Consider the following 21,305-nt stretch of genomic DNA (forward strand, 5'->3'; position numbering starts at 1 on the left):
CTAATGGAAAGAAAAGCAATCACTTCCAGGCTCAAACTCTCACCATAAAACAAAACTTTATTAAAAGGGAAGTCAACCCCCAAAAACGTTTTGCAATAATATGTGCTAAGTGCCTTCACCCGTCTAAACACGGCATTCTTATTAATATCACATTTGTGGAATGAGTTCAGCAGCAAAGTAAATCGATTTTTAACCATCTCAGTGGGAGGCCATTTTGTCACTTTCTCTTGCCTGAAAATGACATCACAGTTGCTCACGGATCATGAAACGACCAATCACGGCTCACCTGTTTTCTGAAGTGGCCATATCACATTGTAATTCTCTTAGCGCGCCTAACTCGAATACAGTGAGTTTAACGTTTTCACATCATTTTCTGTCGCTGCGGTGAAAATGTACAATTGCATTAAAAAGTCTGGGAGAAGCACTACATGCTCCTTTATTGGTACAAATGCAATTATAAATTGTCTCTTAACTAAGATTGCGACTCAAAGATTAATCTGCATCAAGTCATCATGATGTCAGAACCATGAACAATGAAATAAAAGCAAAAGCTAGCCGTATTTATTTGTTTTTTGTCAGCAGAGAGCTAAAGTTTCTGATTAATATATTACAGAATTCTATGCATTCTATAAGATAATCGTGAATTTTTTTTAGGTGCTTGAGCTCTAACAGCACAAGTTCAAGAAGCTTAAACATGTCATGTAATATAATGTTAAAAAAAAAACGTGAAAATGTTTTTCTCCCAAAACTCAAAAAGTCATTGCTCCATGTATGACATCAATGAAAACTTTAGGAAATTGTAAAATAAAATTTCTATTCAAAAGTGAAATAATCCTGTATCTCAATTTTGTGCCAGATTTTCAAGTCTCATCAAAAAAGATAAGTCCCTCATACAAATTTGGGGAATTGATAATAATAATAATAATAATAATAATAATATAATAATAATAATAAAGAAAAAAAAAAAAGAGGCCACAATCTTGCCTGTATTTTCAACTTGGGTTGGATTTGCATTGACCATTACCTATACATGTATGTTGTAACCATGTACAAAGATGCAATGTGTAATGTACGGCTCCTAAGTATATTGTCTGGGGTATTGTGAACCTTCTCTTGCATTTTTCCACAGTCATAAGTCTCTGCTGCTGATAATACACCATATAACCCGAAAATGAGCTTAAACGCTGTAGGCAGATGCAGGCCAAGCCAAATTTATGACTTGAATTGTAAAAAAAAAAAAGAGCAGCATTTATTCTGTGGAGGCATTGTGATGCAATAGCAAATGTAAATTCAGTCGCAGGCTTTATGAAATTCAGTTGACAAAGCAGAACGTGGTTGCTGGCATGAGAGACAAAAGTAGAAACTGAACCACCACCGAAGAGACGATGCTCCTACCAGGCGACTTGCAACCGGAAAAGCTGCCCTTTTATTATCAAAATAATGAGAGATCGAACACTGCAGGTTACCACAACGAAAAGGTCAGAGAGATTGATCCCAGCTCCCAATGGATTCTGCTGAGACGCTATAGCCTTGAGATATCACACATACGCTGGTGAGCATCTGCGTCTGTCTTTGCATATGCGCTACCAATGCATTATGATGTGTCTGCACATGTCAGTTCGGTTACATATTCATTGACATTATGTAATGCAGCACAATTTGACAGCCATGGAAGACACCTATAACAAATACTCAGATTGTACCGTCAAAAGACACCGGTTTGAAAATGAACCATTAAATCCATAAGACCATAAGAATGCTGTTTCTTACAAGCCTTAATTATACATTAATATATATATATATATATATATATATATATATATATATATATATATATATATATATATATACATATATATATATATAAACAACAGTAGCTACATCATAGGTCCATAGGTTGTATTATTCAGTGGTTACTTTGACAGCAAAAAAAAAAGAACACAAATAACTGAGTGTGGAAAGCGTGTACACTTCCCGCCCATGGATGGTGCCAGAGAGTGCAGAATGCCATTAGGGGATGTGGAGCCCTGTGGGAGCACACACGCCCACACAGTAACATGAAAGCACAGTGCAGAATAACAAACTCACGGGTGTCTTGGATAGATTTGAGCAACCTGCTAAATATTCCAATTGGAAGAGGCCTTCATTCATTCATCTTCCCCTTTTCCATACACGGTACTTAAAGTCATACTTGCCGGGCCATTTTACGGCTACAGCACACATGGTAGTCAATATTTTCTTGTGTCTTATGACAAACCGAGTGGAAGCTAAAAAACCTGAGTGTTGCCCTCCTACTGTCAGTCAAGTCACAGCACGAATCAGCCCCCCTTACCCGCGTGGGCTTTCTGCCAGTAACTAGACTGCAAACTGTGAGCAAGAAATGTCATCTGTCATATACCGTACTTGCTTACCTCGGTTAGAATGAACATTTTAGCTGCTTATAGGGAAATCCGGTCAAGAAAACCTCTCTGCATTGGCAGAAGCACATTTGCTGGTGTTTTGTTCTACAAGTGCCGCATCAGTGGAGAGTAAAACTTGACATTTAAAATAAGCCCAGGTTATAAAATCAAATTATAGATGAAAACGAAAACAGACATCACACTTTAAAAGTGACAAATACGGAATGTTAGCGAGGCGCATAAAAAGTACTATTTTATTTCTTTTACCAAAGCAGAAGTTACAGGAAATATTAAAAGATTCAATTTGATTCTGTGCAATAACGCTCAACTCTTTTTGCTCACGGTTAGCAGACAATAGGTTCAACTATCCATCCACTTTCTATACTGTGAGCTATCCCAGCTGACTTGTAAACCCTGGCCACATCATCTGCCACATCTTAAGGTACACCGACAGTCTCTAATTAGCGATGCAAAAATCTGAAAGCTGTCACAGTGGCGAGTTATGTATTAGTATTAGACCCAAGTCTGTTAGTTCTCTTGTTGATGCGTGGAAAGCCCCGCGACAACCAGTGGAGGTTCTGTAGGCATATGTCGGTATAAGAAAGACGCTAGATGAAGTAGCATCCGTTTTTCAGGTCATAGTTGTGGTATTTGACTGACAGTAAAGCGTGCTGTAGTTTCACCCATGCACAATGTTTGAGAGTGCAGACAAAGGATTGATTTTTCACAATCTTCAAGACTCATTTTATATACTTGCAAAATTCTTGAAACATTTAAATGTGTTCAGGTTAACAGTACTCTTCTCTGCGATGTGGCAAATCTAATTTTATTTTCATTTTACAGACAATCTGGTCTATGATAACACAAAGTCAGTAACAACATGAATAATGATTTTTTTCACATTTTGTGGATAAAAAAAGAATAATGAGCTATGATCCATGCTACACAGGAGATCATAATCAATTTAAAAAGTGAAGGTGAGGAGAGCAGGAGGTGAGTACAACCACCACATGGACATGGGCACATTTCCCAAGTCAGGTGTTGTGAGGGTGAGTTTGGCATGAACTTAGGTTGAGTGAGAAAATGCGTTTGGCTCCGTCAGCACTCAGCACAGAAGCTTTTGGTAACCATGATCCCGGCACATAATAACCCAGAAAGTCAACATACAAGAGTGCGGCAAATAAAGTTATAATCTAAGTGGAAAATCTGAGCAGTTAATTCATTACAACGGCACGAACTCTGAATGAACAGCGGTTTACAACTAGCAAGTGCGCAGCGTGAAGCGTGAGCGAGCACGTCACAGGAGTGTGCCAGCCTGTGCCACGCCACGCCGCAGCTGTGACGGGTCGGCCAGAGTCAGCAGGTATATAGGTCAATCCCCGCGACTCCTTCAATGGGGACACGTGCTCAGGCCTGTGGATTAGAGCGGAAATGAAGGCTCATCCATAGAGCAAGCAGCACTCCAACCCAGTCGCAGGCTCGTTAGAGGTGAATATGCAAAATTAAGTGTATAAGAAGCCTTGCTGAGCCGTTTATGCCATCTACAAAATATGCCTTCACTGATATCAACAGGTCAATTTTCAATAAGCTGCTGTGCACAACTTTCCGAGTATGAGCAACGGTCTTTGTGTGAATATGTGCATGAAAACACTAAATTAATGACGAGGTTTCAAAAGTTCTAAACAGTGTCAGCGCAGTTATTTTGAAAGAGTAATTTAGTTACTTTACTGATTACTTCCTTGAAAAACTAACTTAGTTACTTCACCCATTACTTTATTTTAAAAGTAACTAAGTTAAGAAGTTAAGTTAACATTCAGCAGATACCGACAACCCTGCTGAAAAAAAAAATGTCACCCAGTTTTGCCTCATGTTTATAACTGCATTTTTAACAATGACATTTCATTCTTTTCATTAAAATAAAATAAAGACAACCTTTGAAACATACCATGATTATTTAAAAAATAATAATTAATTAAAAAATACAAAAAAAAAACAATAATGAGTGCTTTCTGGAGTTTATATAACATACATGGGCTACTTGTTTTTAATATAAAGTTTGTTTATTAAAAAAAAAAAAAAATGAAAAAGCCTTTCTAGACTTCACTTACCTACCATACAGTGAACACATTTTTTTTACTTGAAATATCTAATTATTTGGGAACTGCGGGCAATCACATTAGACTGGTGGGACTTTTCTCTTTAAGCTTGTTTTTTTAAAAATTTTTTTAGTATTGCTCCAGCACGCCCGCAACTCTCGTGAGGATAAGCGGTTTGGATAATGGATGGAATATTTATAATTAATGATATTCATCTTTGTGAAGACACTGATCATGTCAATGCATTCGCACAATTGTTCCTAGGAAATCGCAATATCCCATCACCGGAGAGCTTTCTTTTAGAACAGGCCTGTGGGCTACTCATGCGGTCGTAGGGCTATCTGGTGCGGTGACCCCTGCCTAATACTAAGATGAGATAAAATGAGATCAAATCAGATGAGATGACATAAAATAAGATATGATCACCTTTATTATCACTTTTCTGGGATGTTAGCAGGCTTGCTAATTTGCACAAACATTTGTAAAACATTTGTACTCGCACAAAAAGCCCTATGGCAACATTAAAAATGCATTTTTAAGTGAATTATATATTTTCACCGGAAATTAGGTTTATACATGAATATATATGACAATAAAATCTAATTGTATTCTACTGATTTATTTATATTGACAGATATTTTTGAAATTGAGAAAATAGGACAAGGCAGTATTGGGGTTATGCTGGTCATAAATCCTTTCTGAGACAAATGCAATTATTCCAGTTTTCATATTACAATTTAGCAAAACAAAATTTTTCAAGCCCAGTTTCAATCTGCGTATGATATGACCTTTTGAGACTAGAACTGATAATCTTTCCAACAGAATGTGTGTGTGCAGGACAATCAACAGTCAGTCATCTGTCATTAAGTGTATGTCAAGCTTTGTTTGTGTTTCCTGTCCCTGCAGGGATTGAGCAACAACAGGTCATGATTTTTTCCCCCTAGTCTACGTTTATTCATGTCTATATCGTTTTGCTTCAGGAAGGGGCAACAGGTGACTTGTTTTTGTATGCAGCCCAACCAAGGTGTTAAGGCTGTCCCACCTCGGCGGGGGGGCATGTATCATCATCACACGCTGAGAAAAGAGGTTTTGTTTGTTTTTAAATAAATACTGTTTACGGTGTATGCGCTGAGCATGACTTCATCTAGAGAAACACAATGTAATCTGCTGACCGTGAAGGTCAAAGTCAAATAATAAACAAATTCAGACTCTTGTAAGCAACTGAATTTGTATTTTCATATGATTTGCATGGAAACCGTTAGTATTATACATTGTCTCTGTTCCCTTGGAAACTGCATTTATTGTGACTCTATACGGGCAGTTATAGTTTACTATAATTATTCATTCCTAATGGACATCATGACTAAATTCTCCCATAACTGGACTCTTTTCAATCCGTCAAAGGAAATCTGTGAATTAGATTTGACGTTTAACTGTTTTCTGTGTCATTTATGTATATTTGGGTGGTTCTCAGAAAGTACGGTCCAACTGGATGGTCAAATGCTGACCCACTTTAAGAGTCAATATTTTCTTCCCTGACAATCAACCGTTTTCATTGCTTCGGAGATTGCAGACATACTGCAAAGATAAAATAAACTAGTTGACTGAGATTTGTGCTGTCATTTGTGTGGGAACATAAAGTAATGAGTAATGAAAAATCGCCATTGTCATTGTCATGTAATTAAGAGCCCTTTATACCCTTAAAATGTCTCAGATTCAAAAACTGTTGTTCCCAAATAAGCTGGCAGAAAGTCAATGCAATACAATATCGTTTAATCGAGTCCGCTGTACATAATGTGATAATTCGCCGCCGGAAATAAATTACGTACGTTAGCTGTATTTGCTTCTGTGTCAACAAGATGCCAAAGAAGATCTACTACTGTAATGTAATGTACACCGCAATAAATGTAGTAAGTTGAACAGGAAATTCAATGGGTTTCCTCCAAAGCATTACTTTAACATGTTTTTAAAACTCTTTTTTAATTATACAATCACCGACTAAGCTACGTGTCAAGCGTACTGTCCAGTTTTATTGGCAACGCATGTGCAGTAAAATAGATGGCTCAGTTATTTCACGTTAGTTGTACGCATTATTTCTTTTGTGTATTCTTGAGTCAGCAATACAATACAATACAACTCTATTTATGTAGCGCATTTCAAAACAGCTGGATTTGTAACAAAGCACTTTACACATGGTGTAATACAAATTAGCAGTAAATTAGAACACAAATTAAAACACATTTAGCATAGATACCAGAAGAACAGCAGAATTGTGACACGTTATGTAAGACGATATAATTGTACACCATTTAGAGTTAATTTTCAAGGTAAAATTGGTCAGTTTTTCAACTGAATATCTCTGTATGAAAGTAATTAAGCTGTTAAAGTGCAAAAAAAAATGTGTATATTCTACCACTCGTCCATCGAGAGCCTGCTGACGTACTGTGTCTCCACCTGGTACAGCGGCTGCACTGAGGCGGACAGAGTGAGGCTCCAGAGGACGGTCAAAACAGCGCAAAGGATTATTGGTTGCCCTCTCCCCTCACTGTCGGACATCTACACCGCCCGGTGCCTCAGCAGGGCTCTCAATATCGTCAAAGACAATACCCACCCAAACTCACACCTGTTCGACCTGATGCCCTCTGGCAGGCGCTACAGGTGCATCAAATCAAGGACCAATAGACTGAGAAACAGTTTCTTTCCAAGAGCCATCTCCATTCTAAACCCTCACACAAACACACACGACCACCCTTACTTTGCAGAACAGCAACGTGATGTGTTTTTATATATCCTATTCAGTATTATTTTCCATTGCACTAACTATTCTCTTATTTATCTAATTTATATATTTATCTGAATTATTGTTGTATTGCTCTGGAGAGGGGAGCTCGTTGCACACTTGAGTACAATGACAATAAAGGGATTTCTGATTCTGATTTCTGATTTCTGATATATATATATATATTTATATATATATATATATATATATATATATATTTTTTTTTGTATTTATTTATTTTTTTACGTGAGTGCTCAGTGCGTGGTATCAAGTGCTCCTATATGACACGATGGAGTAGACCACGACATTCAACAATCGCTTGCGAACAAAGGGCTGCGTGAACTACTATCGTTATTTATTCATAGCACACTGCAGAAAAGTTTAATTTAAAGAATATGTAATTTTTACCTATGTGTGTGTGTGCTTGTGTGATTGTTTGTTCCTCTGCAGTCACTGTTTAAAAAGTAGCAATTACAGAATATTATTCTGAAAGCAACTATCTTATTGATCATGCGGGCACATTTCACGAGTCATTCTCTGCTCTCCACCTTTGCAGCTTTAATTAGCATTCAGGCAAAATGGCAGTGTGATAAGAGAATGTGGCAGAATAAATGAGGCATATGCACCTGTCAATAATTGCGTCGTTTGTCTGCAGCATCAGTGAACGGGTCGTTCTTACTCTCCCGTGGAGACGCAATAGATGAAAGACTTAAATTAGCTTTTTATGTATTCACGTAGGCCAAACTTCTATCCGCTTATCTCATTTTGAAAATGTTATTAAAGCTGCAAAACAATCTTATGCCACTGTGGCCAGATGCGTCCAAAGAGGCGTGTCTTGGCACATGTGTGTGTCCCCAGGACACGTTAATCAGACTGTCTCTTGTACCCTTGTGTTATATCAGACAAGCGTCAAAAGCTAACGTCCAGCTAACACAAGCCGTCTGCTCTCATTCATATTTGGAGCTTGCCAACTATCAGCAGTGTGTCAGGTGACTCATGCAATGGTGCAGCAACAATTTAGGTACTAAATTGACATGTTCAAGATATATTCTTATTGCTGCTGATACCTGCATGCTTGTGACATCCATTGTCTAGCATGGTGGTTATTATTTGATAAAAGCACGGAGAAAGATTTACTTCTTGATGTCTATTAATGCAGTTCCCCAATTCGCTCATACTTGCTACAAATAAATCACAGCAAAGGTTATACTGCCAATAACGTGATTTTTCCCATACACGTAAAAGACGTATTTCACAGTCACAGCCGTGTATTGCTTTAAAAACCTGCAGAACTAGCGTTGTGATTATGTGAACAATTCCTCCATCATATAAACTTGGAACTCAAGTGAACTATGTGCGTTATTTGATTCAAATAGATTTTACAGGTACTGGCAACAGATGCAAAAAAAATCTGTCGTTACATTTCAATACAATGTTGCTTCTGTTAAATCTTCAGAATCTATTTGAAATAACCACAGTTGTTCTAACTCTGAGAAGAAATTTTGGGAGTGAAATGTATTAAAGAGCCCTGAAGGACAACAAACAATACTTGACAGGTGCTATTCCCTCAAGAAAAACAACAAACAGACTGACAATTGCCTAATACCCTGTCTACAAATACTCAATGACCATCCCAAGCAAGCAAACAAAGCCCAAAATGGCTTTGAGACAGATTCAGTATCCAGCATTCAAACACGCAACCGACAGTGACTCCATTTAAGTACGTTGCACTTGCTTGCGGCAGTAAACTTTGCAGACAGTGAAGCTAAAGTGTTTCCGCTCCATGGAGGCAGTGGCTTGGCCATCGCTGGCTGGGCAAAATGTCCTCATGTAACTTTTGCCAGCCATGTTATTGTTGTCAGTCCACAGCTCGCAGCGGTGGCCGACCCCTCGCTAACTGATTTGGTCAGCTGCCCGACAGCTGCAGCACAGCGAGATTAGCAAGGGGTTAAATGTAATATGTGAGCGATCAGGGAGCTTTATCTCTTTCATTTTGTCTGTCAATCTCCTGACCCGTTCATCAGAGATCTCCCGCTGTCTGGCTATCCGCTGACATACAACCACGCACCTCCGTTCCATAATCTCAAATTTGTGTCGCATGCCTTTTACTGTTTGCAGCCTCCGAGCTAAGAGCGCAGAGAACACTCAAAAACGAACCCCCACTTCCTCCCTAATGCCCGCATTAGGGAGTAGTTGCTCGCCTGGGGTGCTGCAGAGAGGCGGGAGCGGGGTACACCCATCAGGCGCGTGAAATGATGTGTTGAGACAGGAGGACCCAGAAGCAGGGGTGGGAGGAGTGCTCCGGCCCACCTCCGTGGCTCTGACAGCGAGAATAGACGCGCCGCTGCCAGGGGCCCCCGGAGCATCGCTAAAACTCGTTAGCATAGCCACCAGGCCTTGAAGATGATGAGTTCTGAAAAGGTGATTAAGCCATTGCTGAAGTCCCTCGTAGGCCTCACAGAGACACATTCAGTCATAAGGTAAGAGAAGGATGGCAGAGGCATTAAACACCACTGCAAAGGATGGGGGAGAGATTGGTAATTTAAGTTCTATATGCTTCTTGGATAGCCATTCATCAAGAGAGCTGCAAGTGCAGCCAAAATTGGGAACAGGTGGAGGCTGACTTTGGAGACATTTTGTGAAAAATGAACTGCATGCTGCACTGAGGCTTAGCAGCATCAGACACATAAAAATGCATTTGCTGTGTTAAAATGTGCGACTTGTGCATTTTCCTCTCATTTATCTATTTCCTTTCATTATTACAAGGAGGCGAAACAATGAAACAATAAATCATTATGATGTATTCTATTTTATCATTACAGTGTAGTAGTATTATTGCTGTTATTAATATAAGATTTGAAGAGCAGGTTTTGATTAAATCTTTAATCCTTAAATCACTTCAGTTTCGTAGCAAACGCCAAGATCCCACAAATGAGAGGCACCAAACCAGCATTCTACCTGTGCCGGGTGCCACATAATCTCAACAGGAAACAGTCTCTGCTGGAAAACACATCAGGCCACTTCCTGTCAACAGCTGAGGCACACAGCAAATTCTCTGTGGATTAAACATGCCATGTGTGCACATTTAGAATCGTCCTGTTTAATCTGAAATGCAAGAGTCACACTTGACTTTTGTTTTGCCATTCTAATCGACTCCAACATATTTACAAGACTTTGTATTAGTGTAATCACACAGCGAGGCACACTATTCTCAAATGGCACTTATTTGTGTAGGTGGAGCATTACAATGTTGTGTAGGGGGGTTAAGCACTGTACTTGAGGGGATCGCTGCGCTCCCGCAACACAGATTAGAAAGACTCGGCTATTAGCTCCTTCATCAAAAATCCCCGCCCCACTCACACAACTCACACACATACACATACATTATACTAACTGCCTCTGTTTTTTTCTATTACTGTACATCCAAATCACCTCCTGAATGTTATCGTATTCTGTGCAGGGGTTTTAAAATGCCCTCCCTGCTGTTGCTGCTCAAATAAAAAATAAAAAAAAGAAAGAAAATACCGCACACGCTGGAACAAGAGGGCTTAGCATCTATGTTGCAACGTCAACAGAGTGCAATCCAACCACAAGTAATTGCCAACTCAATCAATGTCATCTGAAAGTAGTAGCAAGGAATGCATTTGGAGGGAGAAGAGTGCTGACAAGAAGAGGATGTGAGTGCTTGTGCACGTCGACAACTGACAGAGACAAGGAGGGAAAACAACTACAGCATCATGGTTTCGAAGATAGTTAAAGGGAAAGTTCTTGTTGTAGGGTAATGTAGGAAGGTATCCAAATTATGACTGCGCAGAAGCAACAAACAGTAAGAACAATGAAATGTTTTTGGAGCAGATTGGGTTACCATACTTTTACCCAAGGTTGGATTCATTATTTTGGGCTAACAGATTGGGTTGAAGATCGGAGTTGGGGATGCTGGGTCAAATCATCAACTCATTGCACTGGGGATGAATAACCCAGCATTAGCTTGGTTCGTTTTGTACGCAATTTGGGTTACTTTTAACTGAGAATTTTTAAGAGTGCGCACGTCAAGCCTCATGGCCATTTGAAAATGAGTACACAAGCGCACATTGACGACATTTGAAATGTGTGTGTGATATACAATAATGGATGTAAGCCATAGGAGGTTTATTCAAATATCGGAATAAGAATAAGATTGATGAAATTATAAACAATGAAATCCTGATTATTTTATTTTGGGTTTTTGCTGTGGCCACCTCGTTTTGCAGCGAAAGCGAAAATGATCGGCTCGGCCTCCTCATGTTGTGCTTCATGTATACAGTAAACCACCGCTACAATTCATTCAATTCAACTTGTAGGTATTGTTCAAATGCATACGCCTTCTTCAATTACACAAGCAGACGTGCACACCAGCTTGCATAACAAGCAGCACGAACGGGATATAGAAGTATTAAAAGGCGTCAAGCAGCTGACCGGGGACGCAATGCTGTTTGAATCGGTGATAGCGTCGTCACTTTGGGAGCAGCCAGGCTGCGCACGGCAGGCTTGGATGCGAGATGCCGCCAGCCATCTGGCTTTGGAAGGAACTCCTGAGGGAGCTGCAAGGCCGGTGCCAACCTTCAGAAAACGCTTCCAGCATGTTTGAGAATTAGAATGACATGTTCATCAATACTTGCGCCTATGTGAGAGTTTGTGCTGCGTTCCTGCAGTGCTAATGTATTTGCATATATAAGCCTTGTATATACAGTATACTGCGTGTACAAGGTCACTGACGTCTGTGGATATTTGTAATCGTGAATGGAGAAATTGATGAATGGATAAAAGGATGAGGGTTGCTATGTTTAAACAGCACAGATTTTCAGAGAAAGGTCAAATCAAATAAATATTGTGTTTAAAAGGTGGATTTTCTGTTTTACACACATTTCCTCTTTAAATTTCATCACATGCTAAACAGTTAGCGTTTTACTGCATCCTGAGTTGCAGGCACACAAAATGAGCTGAGGCATAGTTATTGCAGATGGTGTTGCAAATGATAAAAAGTGCCCTTGTGCAGACTATAATTGCTTTGTCACAGCTGAGCATATTAAAAAAAGGGAGACTGTAAGAGAGCTCTTCAGTGACATACAGGACAATAAGGAAAGACCACAATTGAACGTCGTCACGTCCATATTAGTTGACCATGCTCAAAATTATGATGTGAGTCATTTGTGTGAGCATGCCAGCGAGCCCTATAAAAGGCTAAAAAGACACGTTTTGCCAAGTTAACGTTTGTGGCTGCCTGGCGACCAATCCAGGGTGTAGTTTGCCTTTAGCTCAAAGTCAGCTGGGATAGACTCCAGCTCCCAGTGACCTTGAACAGGATAAGCGGTATAGAAAATGGAGGGATGGATAAATCCCCAATGTGCGGTCAGCGGAACAAATATGTATTGGAGGCTAACGCTTAATAGGACGGATCGAATATAAATTCTCAAACAGCAAATTGACTTTTTGTCTTCTCTACTCCTTATCCATATTTGGGTCACGGGTGGGCTGGCATGAAATGTAATTCCTTAATTCTGATGTTTATACTTATCAGAAGATGAAACTATCGGCATCAATTTTCTTCTCATGCACGTGTGCACACAAACATATTGACCTTATGTGGCACGAGAAATCAAACAGCTCTCTCGCTGCTCCACACTGCATGAACTATTTATAATATTCTCCCTCATTGAATAATTGATGGGCTATGTTTCTCTACACATTTTCTACTGCTCTGTGAAAAATTCCATATTTTTACTAATGATGTTTTAAGTGCCTCTGCCTCCGGGTCTATATCTTAAAAGCTATGACCGCACTACCGTATCTGTGCACAAATATGGACAAATAATATCATAGCGAAACAGTCAGGTTAACTTGAACATGATAAATTATGTCAAACAGAAATTTCCATATATTTACATTCAAGACAGAGCCGAGGTTGAGCATTCACTTTGCTGCTTCTTCTCCCTTCGCTTCCTGTGAGAGATGAAGATGCATGTAGTGCACTATAAACTCAGGGGGAAGGAAAAACGAGACAAGGTTGCTCTTAATCTCCTTGAGAGGCGTAATGGAGGAGGAGAGACTCCCAACGCAAGGACATCTCATAGATGAGCTGCACATGACTTTGGGCATTAATTGATGAGGAATATTTTGCAACACAACAAAGTTGGCGTCCGCGGACTCATTATCTCCGATTTTCACTCTCCTCTCTCCATTTATCACCTCGATCGCGTCTCTCCTCCTCCGCTTGTTTTCACACAGACGCTGGTGCTCATTGTCTCGTCACAGATTAGAGAGGGGGGGGGCAACAACTATGTTTGAGGATGAAAATCACTGTTACTGTGCTACTTTCATTATGATTATACTTTTCATTTCATTGTAAAATGTATTACGCCAAACGTGATCTTCAATAACCAAAGTACTTAATATCAGTCAGTGGCGGAGCTAGAATTTTTTCCTGGGAGGGGGCGATGAACGGTCAAAGCTATCTCAGGGTTGACACAAAACAAAAACTTGGAAACACGTTATCAACAATCAAATCTATTTTTATACTGAATAAAATGTGCAAATATTTCTCAAAATCTACAATGTAAATAACAATAATGAAGATCAAATAGATAAAACTGTAATTTATGCCTACCAGCCGAATTAAAAAAAAAAATCTTTGACGTCTATAGCCGTCAATGGGAGTAAATTAGTTAACCTTAGAAATCAGTCGAAAATCTTTCCATCCATTTTTACATTTTTTACGCACCCTGTAAAAAAAATCGGGCAGTAGCCTATTGTAACTTCTAAGATGGCATCAATTATAGTCAAAAACAAAACAAAATGTCAGGGGAAATGAGGAAAAAGACCAATGGAAAATTGAATACTCTGACTTTCCACCTAGTCGACACACTGTTGGAGTATACTGACCAAAATAGCTGCATGATCTGGCCTGGTACTTGGGGAATTATGAAAAAGTATTTCTTTTTGTGAGGGGGCAGCGCCCCTGTGGTCCCCTTCTGGCTCCACCAATGATACCACCAGAAGAAAATTTATTTCATGACTTTCAAACTGTTCAAAGCTATATGCATCATAAAACACCCATAGAATATTGCAAACTGTTTATAAAACGTTTCATGCAACTGTTTACATAGTGTTTTGTCTTCATACAAACACCCAAAAAATATCCATGGTAAACGCATTTAGTTATACTAAGCCAGGTGAAATGCCAAGGCTCATCTCACGTTCAAATAATGAATAAAGACGCCCATGCTGGCCAAATGGAAGGTGATGGGTTTTAAACATCGTAAGTAGAGAAGGCGCCCCTAGTGGAGGACTGCGGTAATAAATCATTTTCAAAATCCTTGCCAGCTGACTTCTACATGCGCCGAGACGCAGAACAGTCAAGTTTGCAGAGTTTGAAAGAGGATGAGGATTGTGTCAAACACACTGTGGAAATTACGCTGGATTCCAAACCTCATCTTACTCGCACTCAGGAACATCCTACCTGCCAGTTTTCTTGGAACAGACACAAAGCGTGTTCACAGCTCTGTAAAATAATGCACCTTTTTCTGCAATGAGTTTTGGAACGTAGTAAATGGAGCAGAAAAACAACCCACGTAATAACAGAGTAAAAGTCATCTAAAAGTTTGCTAGATTGTTAGCTCCAAAAACAGTGAAGCATGAAAGGGACGTCTGGAAAACAAACCATCTCGCTGTTTCCATAGCAATCTATGAATGGTCTATACTGGAGCTTCTGACAACCAGACGCCAAGGAAGACAAGTGAAAATGGCCATGAAAAAAAAAAACAATGCCTTGCAGAATGCCTGCAATTATTTCTGTCATTCGATTGGATTTCATTTGCATAATTAGACTTGTTGAAGCCCAGCACTGGAAGTGCACATCTTGTATGTTACTAATTGGACCCCTACCGCGATACAGGACTGGCTTGGTTTCGTTCCAGATGCAAATTGTGTGCATTGTGAATACGAACAAGGCAAAAGGATCAGGATGAGGCACTGAATAGACTTAAGTTAAGGTCAGCGCTCTCACCTACAGATAATATTTTGTGATATCAAGCACATCTGGACGCACCTGCAGTGCTGAGTTAAAGGTTGACGCACTGCGTATTGTGTTTCAATAGAGAAATTTGATCACCTGCGCCATTTTTGAATCAGAGTGAGACAACTGAACCTTTGTCAAGGGAAAAATGGAGATTGTGGCTTTCACAAAACGTTTTTGGGGGTTGAGGATAAGCTTGTATGCTTTAACGCAGCGCTAAAAAAAAATGCATGTTGTATACCCTATGTATCTCCATTTTCAATGTCTATCCATCCATTTTCTAAGCCGCTTCTCCTCAAAAAGATCGGTGGAGCCTATCCCAGCTGTGTTCGGGCACAGGACACCCAGATACAAACAACATTCCGCGCTCACACTCATATCTAGGGAAAATTAAGAGGGTTCAATTAACCTACCATGCATATCTTTGGAATGTGGGAGGAAACCGGAGTACCCGGAGGAAATCCACGCAGGTACGGCGAGAACATGCAAACTCCACACAGGAAGGCCCACAATCAATCCCACAACCGCGCCCCATTTTCAATGTTCATGTATTTATTAAATACATGCCTTAAGGTCAACATCGGTTGATTGCCGATTCTTTGATTACCACTAAAAGGCAGACAACTCCCGCCATGTCAACCACCATCTAGCCTTTAGGCTAATGTTATGAAAAGTCATTGTTGTTTTAGCGGAAATAATGCAAGCTGTTAACTATTCTGGGTCATTAAGTAAAACAGTTTCGGTTTGATTTCTGCTTCTCTTCACACACAGTTAGACAGTGAGAGATGTTTGACTTGCGTAGGCATGATAGATGTTTACCGCGGCGTCATTCATCGTGTCTCGTATCTTTGCCGATGTTTCTCTATAACTTTTTAGCCCTCATCTAAGCACATCGAAGGAAATTGGAATATTTATAACCAATTTTCCCTCCAAGATGTGCTTAAATAAATTCTAACCTGAGCTATATTTGCATTTTTTTGCTTTTATATTCACTGCATATAAAAAAATGAAAAGTTAATTTGACACATGTAGTTGACAGAGCGGGAAAGAAAAATGAGACTGAAATGCAAAGCGAGTGCACATTCCGTGTGATCATTTTTACATGAACAATGCTCTCCGCCCAAGACGGCGTTGTCCGGCATTCGCTCGGTCCACTTGTCACCTCACCAATTCGTTTTTATTATTACAAAGATCCTATTTACTTGCATTGTTTTCTGAACAAGACTATTTGGTCAGAGTCACAACATAAAAAGTGTCATGAAATGCTTAATCCTTAACCAGTTCTTACCAACTAGTGCTAATTTTATTCACGCCACAATTGTCTATTCAATGATATGCTCTGTTTGAATATATTGGTGGTTTGACTTCTTTGTAACATATCGACATCATGTCATGTGTTATGATCTCAGGTTTTGGACAGGTGTGGTCACGTGTGTGACCTGCCGGTAAAATTACTCACAGTAGAAGCACCTGTGGCTAAAGCCAAATTGTGGCAGGGTTTATTTTACTTTCTGTACCCGGATTTGCCACGTCTGGGTGTGATACTGGTTTGGCCGCATGTCTGCTGTTACTCGCCGTGGGACGAGAAATGCTCAGGGAGTTTGTGTGAATGCTCCTCTAAATTCAGACTGAAATGGTGTGTCGCTGAAACATGAGTCAGCAAATTTTACAAAAGACCTTATGATGGAGCACGAAACGAGCCGAAGCAAAGGGTGGTGAAAAGAAGCGATTGATGGCATTTTACGGCACCTGAAGCCAAACACTTCATCATCCGCACAGGAATTTTGACATTTTCTCAATGACTACAGACAGCCACAGTTTCATAACTACACGACCCTCTGGGCAAACGTATGACACAGCATTTCTCACACGAGCTTATCAATAGATCATGAAATAGAAAAAAAGAAAACAATCTTCAATATGCTGCTAGCAACGCACGTTTTCATTTGAGGAGCTTACCTCGACTAGGTGTGGAGTGGGGTTGAATCCGCACATGTTGCACACTTTGGAGTGGCACTGGGTACAGGTGTTGTAGTTGGGTTGTTCAGTCGTGTTGCCTACGTTAAGGACCGCCTTGCAAAGAGGACAACAAGCTTTGGGTTTGGAGGAATTTGGAGGAACGGGTTGCTGCTTAGGTGGGACTCGAGACCCTTGTTGTGCAGATGGAGGTCCTGAGTGTTTAGGTGCCCCAGATCCTGGACCTTGAGGTCCACCTGGTTTGGGGGCCTGTTTTGGGGATGGTGCTTGGGGTTGAGTGGTCTCGGATATAAGTGTACTGGCTTGGTTCAGGAGAGAAGCACCAAAGCCAAATAATTTCCCAAAAGTCTGCTCGGGAGGCGGAGGCTGTCGTGAAGGAGAGCTGCCTGCGCTTCGCGTCTGGTCCTGTCGGGGGTGGTGCGGTTGGTGGGCAGGGGAATTTCGGGACAAATCGGGCTGGGATGGAGCTTTGGCCATGCCAGGGAGAGGCACTGCCCCTGGAGGCAACTTTGCCGGTTGATGACCTGGGCCAGCTGGACCAGTCTGTTTAGACGGGCCTGAAGCTGGATGTGTTTGTCCTGGCCGAGTCTGAGGAGTTGTCTGTGTCTGAGGGGAAGGTTGTGAAGAAGCATCGGGTTTGGGTTCTGGTTTGGCAGCATGAGAAGGAGAGTTTATCTGTTGTTGACTTTTGGAACGTGGCGTGGTCATATCCATCCCCAACGCTCTCTGCATCTGACAGTTCAGGCATAGCCACTCCTGCACCTGAAATAAACAAAGGCAAAACATTATATTAAGTCACTGTATTTTGTCGACCGTCGAAGAGTGGAAGTGTTAGACCCTACACGACCACAGGCATCGGACCAAATTTAAAGATAGGGGTACAACACAGCTACTAAGTTGTTAAACATAATATCCACCCTCAATAAAAAGGCCAGCAACAGTTTCTATTGAGTTTATCAATTGGCGTGTTGTTGTTTTTACATTTATATGCATGGATTGTCATCAACATGACCACAAAAATCTGCAAGACATAGGAGGACTATCAAAATGATGCATTTTAAATATAACAGATTTTCCTGACTATGAGCCTCTACTTTTTTTTCTAGATTTTGAACCGAGCGGCTAATACAACGCGGCTTTTCTGTAGATTTTTCTTTCACCTGAAGGGGCGCTCTATAGCTCAGAAAATAGGCTAAATAAATCTTGTTTTTTTTTTTTTCTCTCGGGTCTGTTCTGTTTTAATTTGCAAAATTGCTGCCGTGTTAAAAGGCACTGTTTCAGCAAGCTGTTTATGTACCTTTATGTGCATTCACAGTACAAAATCGTTCTGGATATGCAGTAAAGAACAATTTTTTTCAACATAGAAAACTGCGGCTTATAGCCTGGTGCGGCCTGTATATGTTTTTTTTTTTTTTCTTCTTTTTTTCAAAAAACTGTGGCTTTACACAGGTGTGCCTTGCAGTCCAGAAAATACGGTAATGATATACTCATCAATTAACGGTAAATTTATGATTGCAGCTACAATGGTGCAAAACAGTGTTGCAGCATACTGAGAGTGGATTAAAATGTTTGTCTAGACATGCCAGAGTTGAATTTGCTCTAGTTTAAACATTGGAAACAAATAATTTCAGATTCAGAATATGCTCAATATATTGGAGGTTAAATAGGAGACCACCACCAACATCCTAAATTACAATTTAAAGTGTTTTTGAAATGCAGTGAATTAAAAAATATAATAAGTCACTCTGTTTATGTGACATACATACAAGGATTCTTTCCTAGCTTTCATCCAATGCATGCAGGAACAGGCTCCAACCCTCTTTGAATTAGAAACAGTTTGTAGGGAAGAGCACAGAATTAAATAATGACTGATGTTAAGTATCTCATTGAGTAAGGATTTTAGCTGCCCTTTGCCTTCGGGTGGGAATTTACTGGCAAACAGCATTTAGCCAGAAACAAACATGCCAGACATGAATTTGACAAGCAAAATGATTTCTGGGCTGTCTAAATAGAACTATGGTGGGGTCAGATTTTGTCATCTTCCTTTTCTGTCCCTCATCTCTTTGCGCCGCTTTCAACATTTCATCTCAGTATGTGTTGCCTTTCTCATTAAAATACTCCCACCCATTCTGTTCTCATTTTCTTCTGTTGTGGTCATTTCCTTTACATCTTTGCTGCAGAAACTTCTCGCTTTTTGCTTGGTTCCATCCAGGCACATAATAATAGGATGAGAGTCAGAAAGAGGCCCTCCTAGGCCTGATGGTTTATGCCCACGTAATAATTGGCATGCCGGTGACGTGATAGCTGCCTTACCATTGCAGCTGCCTTGGATTTACGGTCAGTACATGTTGTATCCCTTTATCAGATAAGGGACCAGATTAGGTAACGAAATAGACCCAACACACCTACCACTAGGGCTGGGTTTAAAAAAAAATTGATTAAACAATTTCAATGGATTTTCCTTTTCATAGCCCAATATCAATTCATAAAATAATTTATCGATCCTATCGATAATTCATTTTTCCCATAAATTTATATGACTTCATACGAGATCTTGTCATCACGAGAAAGTAGCGTTATAAAAACAAAATGGCGGAAGCAGTGAAGTCAGCGCCAACAAGCATGAAGGCAGATGTATTTATTGTGTTGATCAGGTCATGTTAAATAAAACGTACATGATTAATCTAACTGCATTGCCTTCAATTCTTAATGTAAATATTCATATTTTTACTTATGTAACTAGTTACAGCAAGCGCCTTCTACTAATTGCAGCATTGGTTCTTCTGAGAAAGCCTTCCATAAGAAAGTAAAATTGGTACTGTGTGAAATACTTGATTGATTAAAAAATCAATCAAAGTGAATCATGAATCAATCGAATCTGGCCCTTGAATATCGAATCGAATCGATTTTGGAAATTTTAATCATACCTCCCACATGTTGCCAAGTGGTTTGAATTCTGCATTCCTAAGTATTGTAATGGGTGCCTTATGAAAGATTAATGCCTCATAAACATTGTCAGAGAACATTTGAGTCAGAGGCTTAAGACACAACAAAAGTTTTCCAAAAAACATTCAAGGACATTTTCCCCTCAAATATGCAAATGTGTAAGTCTCTTCCCCAAACGTTGACCCTTGAATCAAGGAGAACTATGGACTGTGATACTTCCTGTAGTGATGACAAGCAGAAGCACCACGGCTCTCCAGTCTGTTTCTCTAAATAATGCACCTCGTCTATTTTTTACATTAAATTTGACAGAGCAATCAAGCATGGAAGTGAGTTTCATTAGCTTCTCTATTGTTTTATATATCAGAAGAGCTTTTAATGAAAGAGACTTAAATTCTGCTCATGCCAACTAATCGGGGATATTATAAGGCTGCTATTGTATTTTAGACGTTTGGCTCAGTGTGTCTGTCAATTTCTAACTCACTCAGTCATTCAACTGATTGTCACCAATGTGGATTCCTACTGTTCAGAAAGAGTGACCCACCCAGAGTTCTGTTATCAATTTGGGATAAACAGCTGGTTCCCTAGAACAACAACACAAATATAAAATGAAAATGTTGGGACTGACTCGCAATCCGCCATGCTTCTCTAATCCTCATGAAACGCGATCCCTCCTGACTACTCCTCGAAACTCGGAATCGACTAAAATGACATTTGGCACACTTGGGGGTGGCAGTGTGTCAGATGCACTAATCACTTAAGCTAACACAAAGTGAGGCTAACGAAATGAAGTCAACTGAAAAGGGGAATCAGACTGAAACAGTCAGGTGAGGAAAATGATATTCGTGTAATATTTGAAATGCAAATGAGGACTGGCATGTTACAGTCATTCTCACTCCGACATTGAGTAGGTCAGAAGAGTGAGTAAGTCACACGCACGGTAGCATGTGAGCCCCTGTCTGGTCTCCTGCCAATCCTTAAATCAAAGAGTGATGAGGTCGTGGTTCTCTCTGTCAGTCAAGAGAAAAACTGTGAAGTCTGGGGAGCAATGTCGACAAGAA

The 21,305-nt window shown here is 40.0% G+C and overlaps 1 protein-coding gene across 3 annotated transcripts in view; it reads right to left on the bottom strand.

Annotated features, from left to right (window-relative positions):
* Positions 1–21,305, bottom strand: part of bsnb (bassoon (presynaptic cytomatrix protein) b) — a 59,887-nt gene that overhangs the window by 23,576 nt on the left and 15,006 nt on the right. For all 3 annotated transcript variants that reach the window (XM_088308364.1, XM_088308363.1, XM_088308362.1), the window contains exon 3: positions 17,284–18,063. In XM_088308364.1, the coding sequence (XP_088164490.1) occupies positions 17,284–18,063 (780 nt within the window). The remainder of the gene's footprint in view (positions 1–17,283; positions 18,064–21,305) is intronic.

Source organism: Idiotropiscis lumnitzeri, chromosome 11 (genome assembly GCF_059441095.1).
Source record: "Idiotropiscis lumnitzeri isolate Australia: NSW breed Sydney's pygmy pipehorse chromosome 11, RoL_Ilum_1.0, whole genome shotgun sequence".
Lineage (NCBI taxonomy): Eukaryota > Metazoa > Chordata > Actinopteri > Syngnathiformes > Syngnathidae > Idiotropiscis > Idiotropiscis lumnitzeri.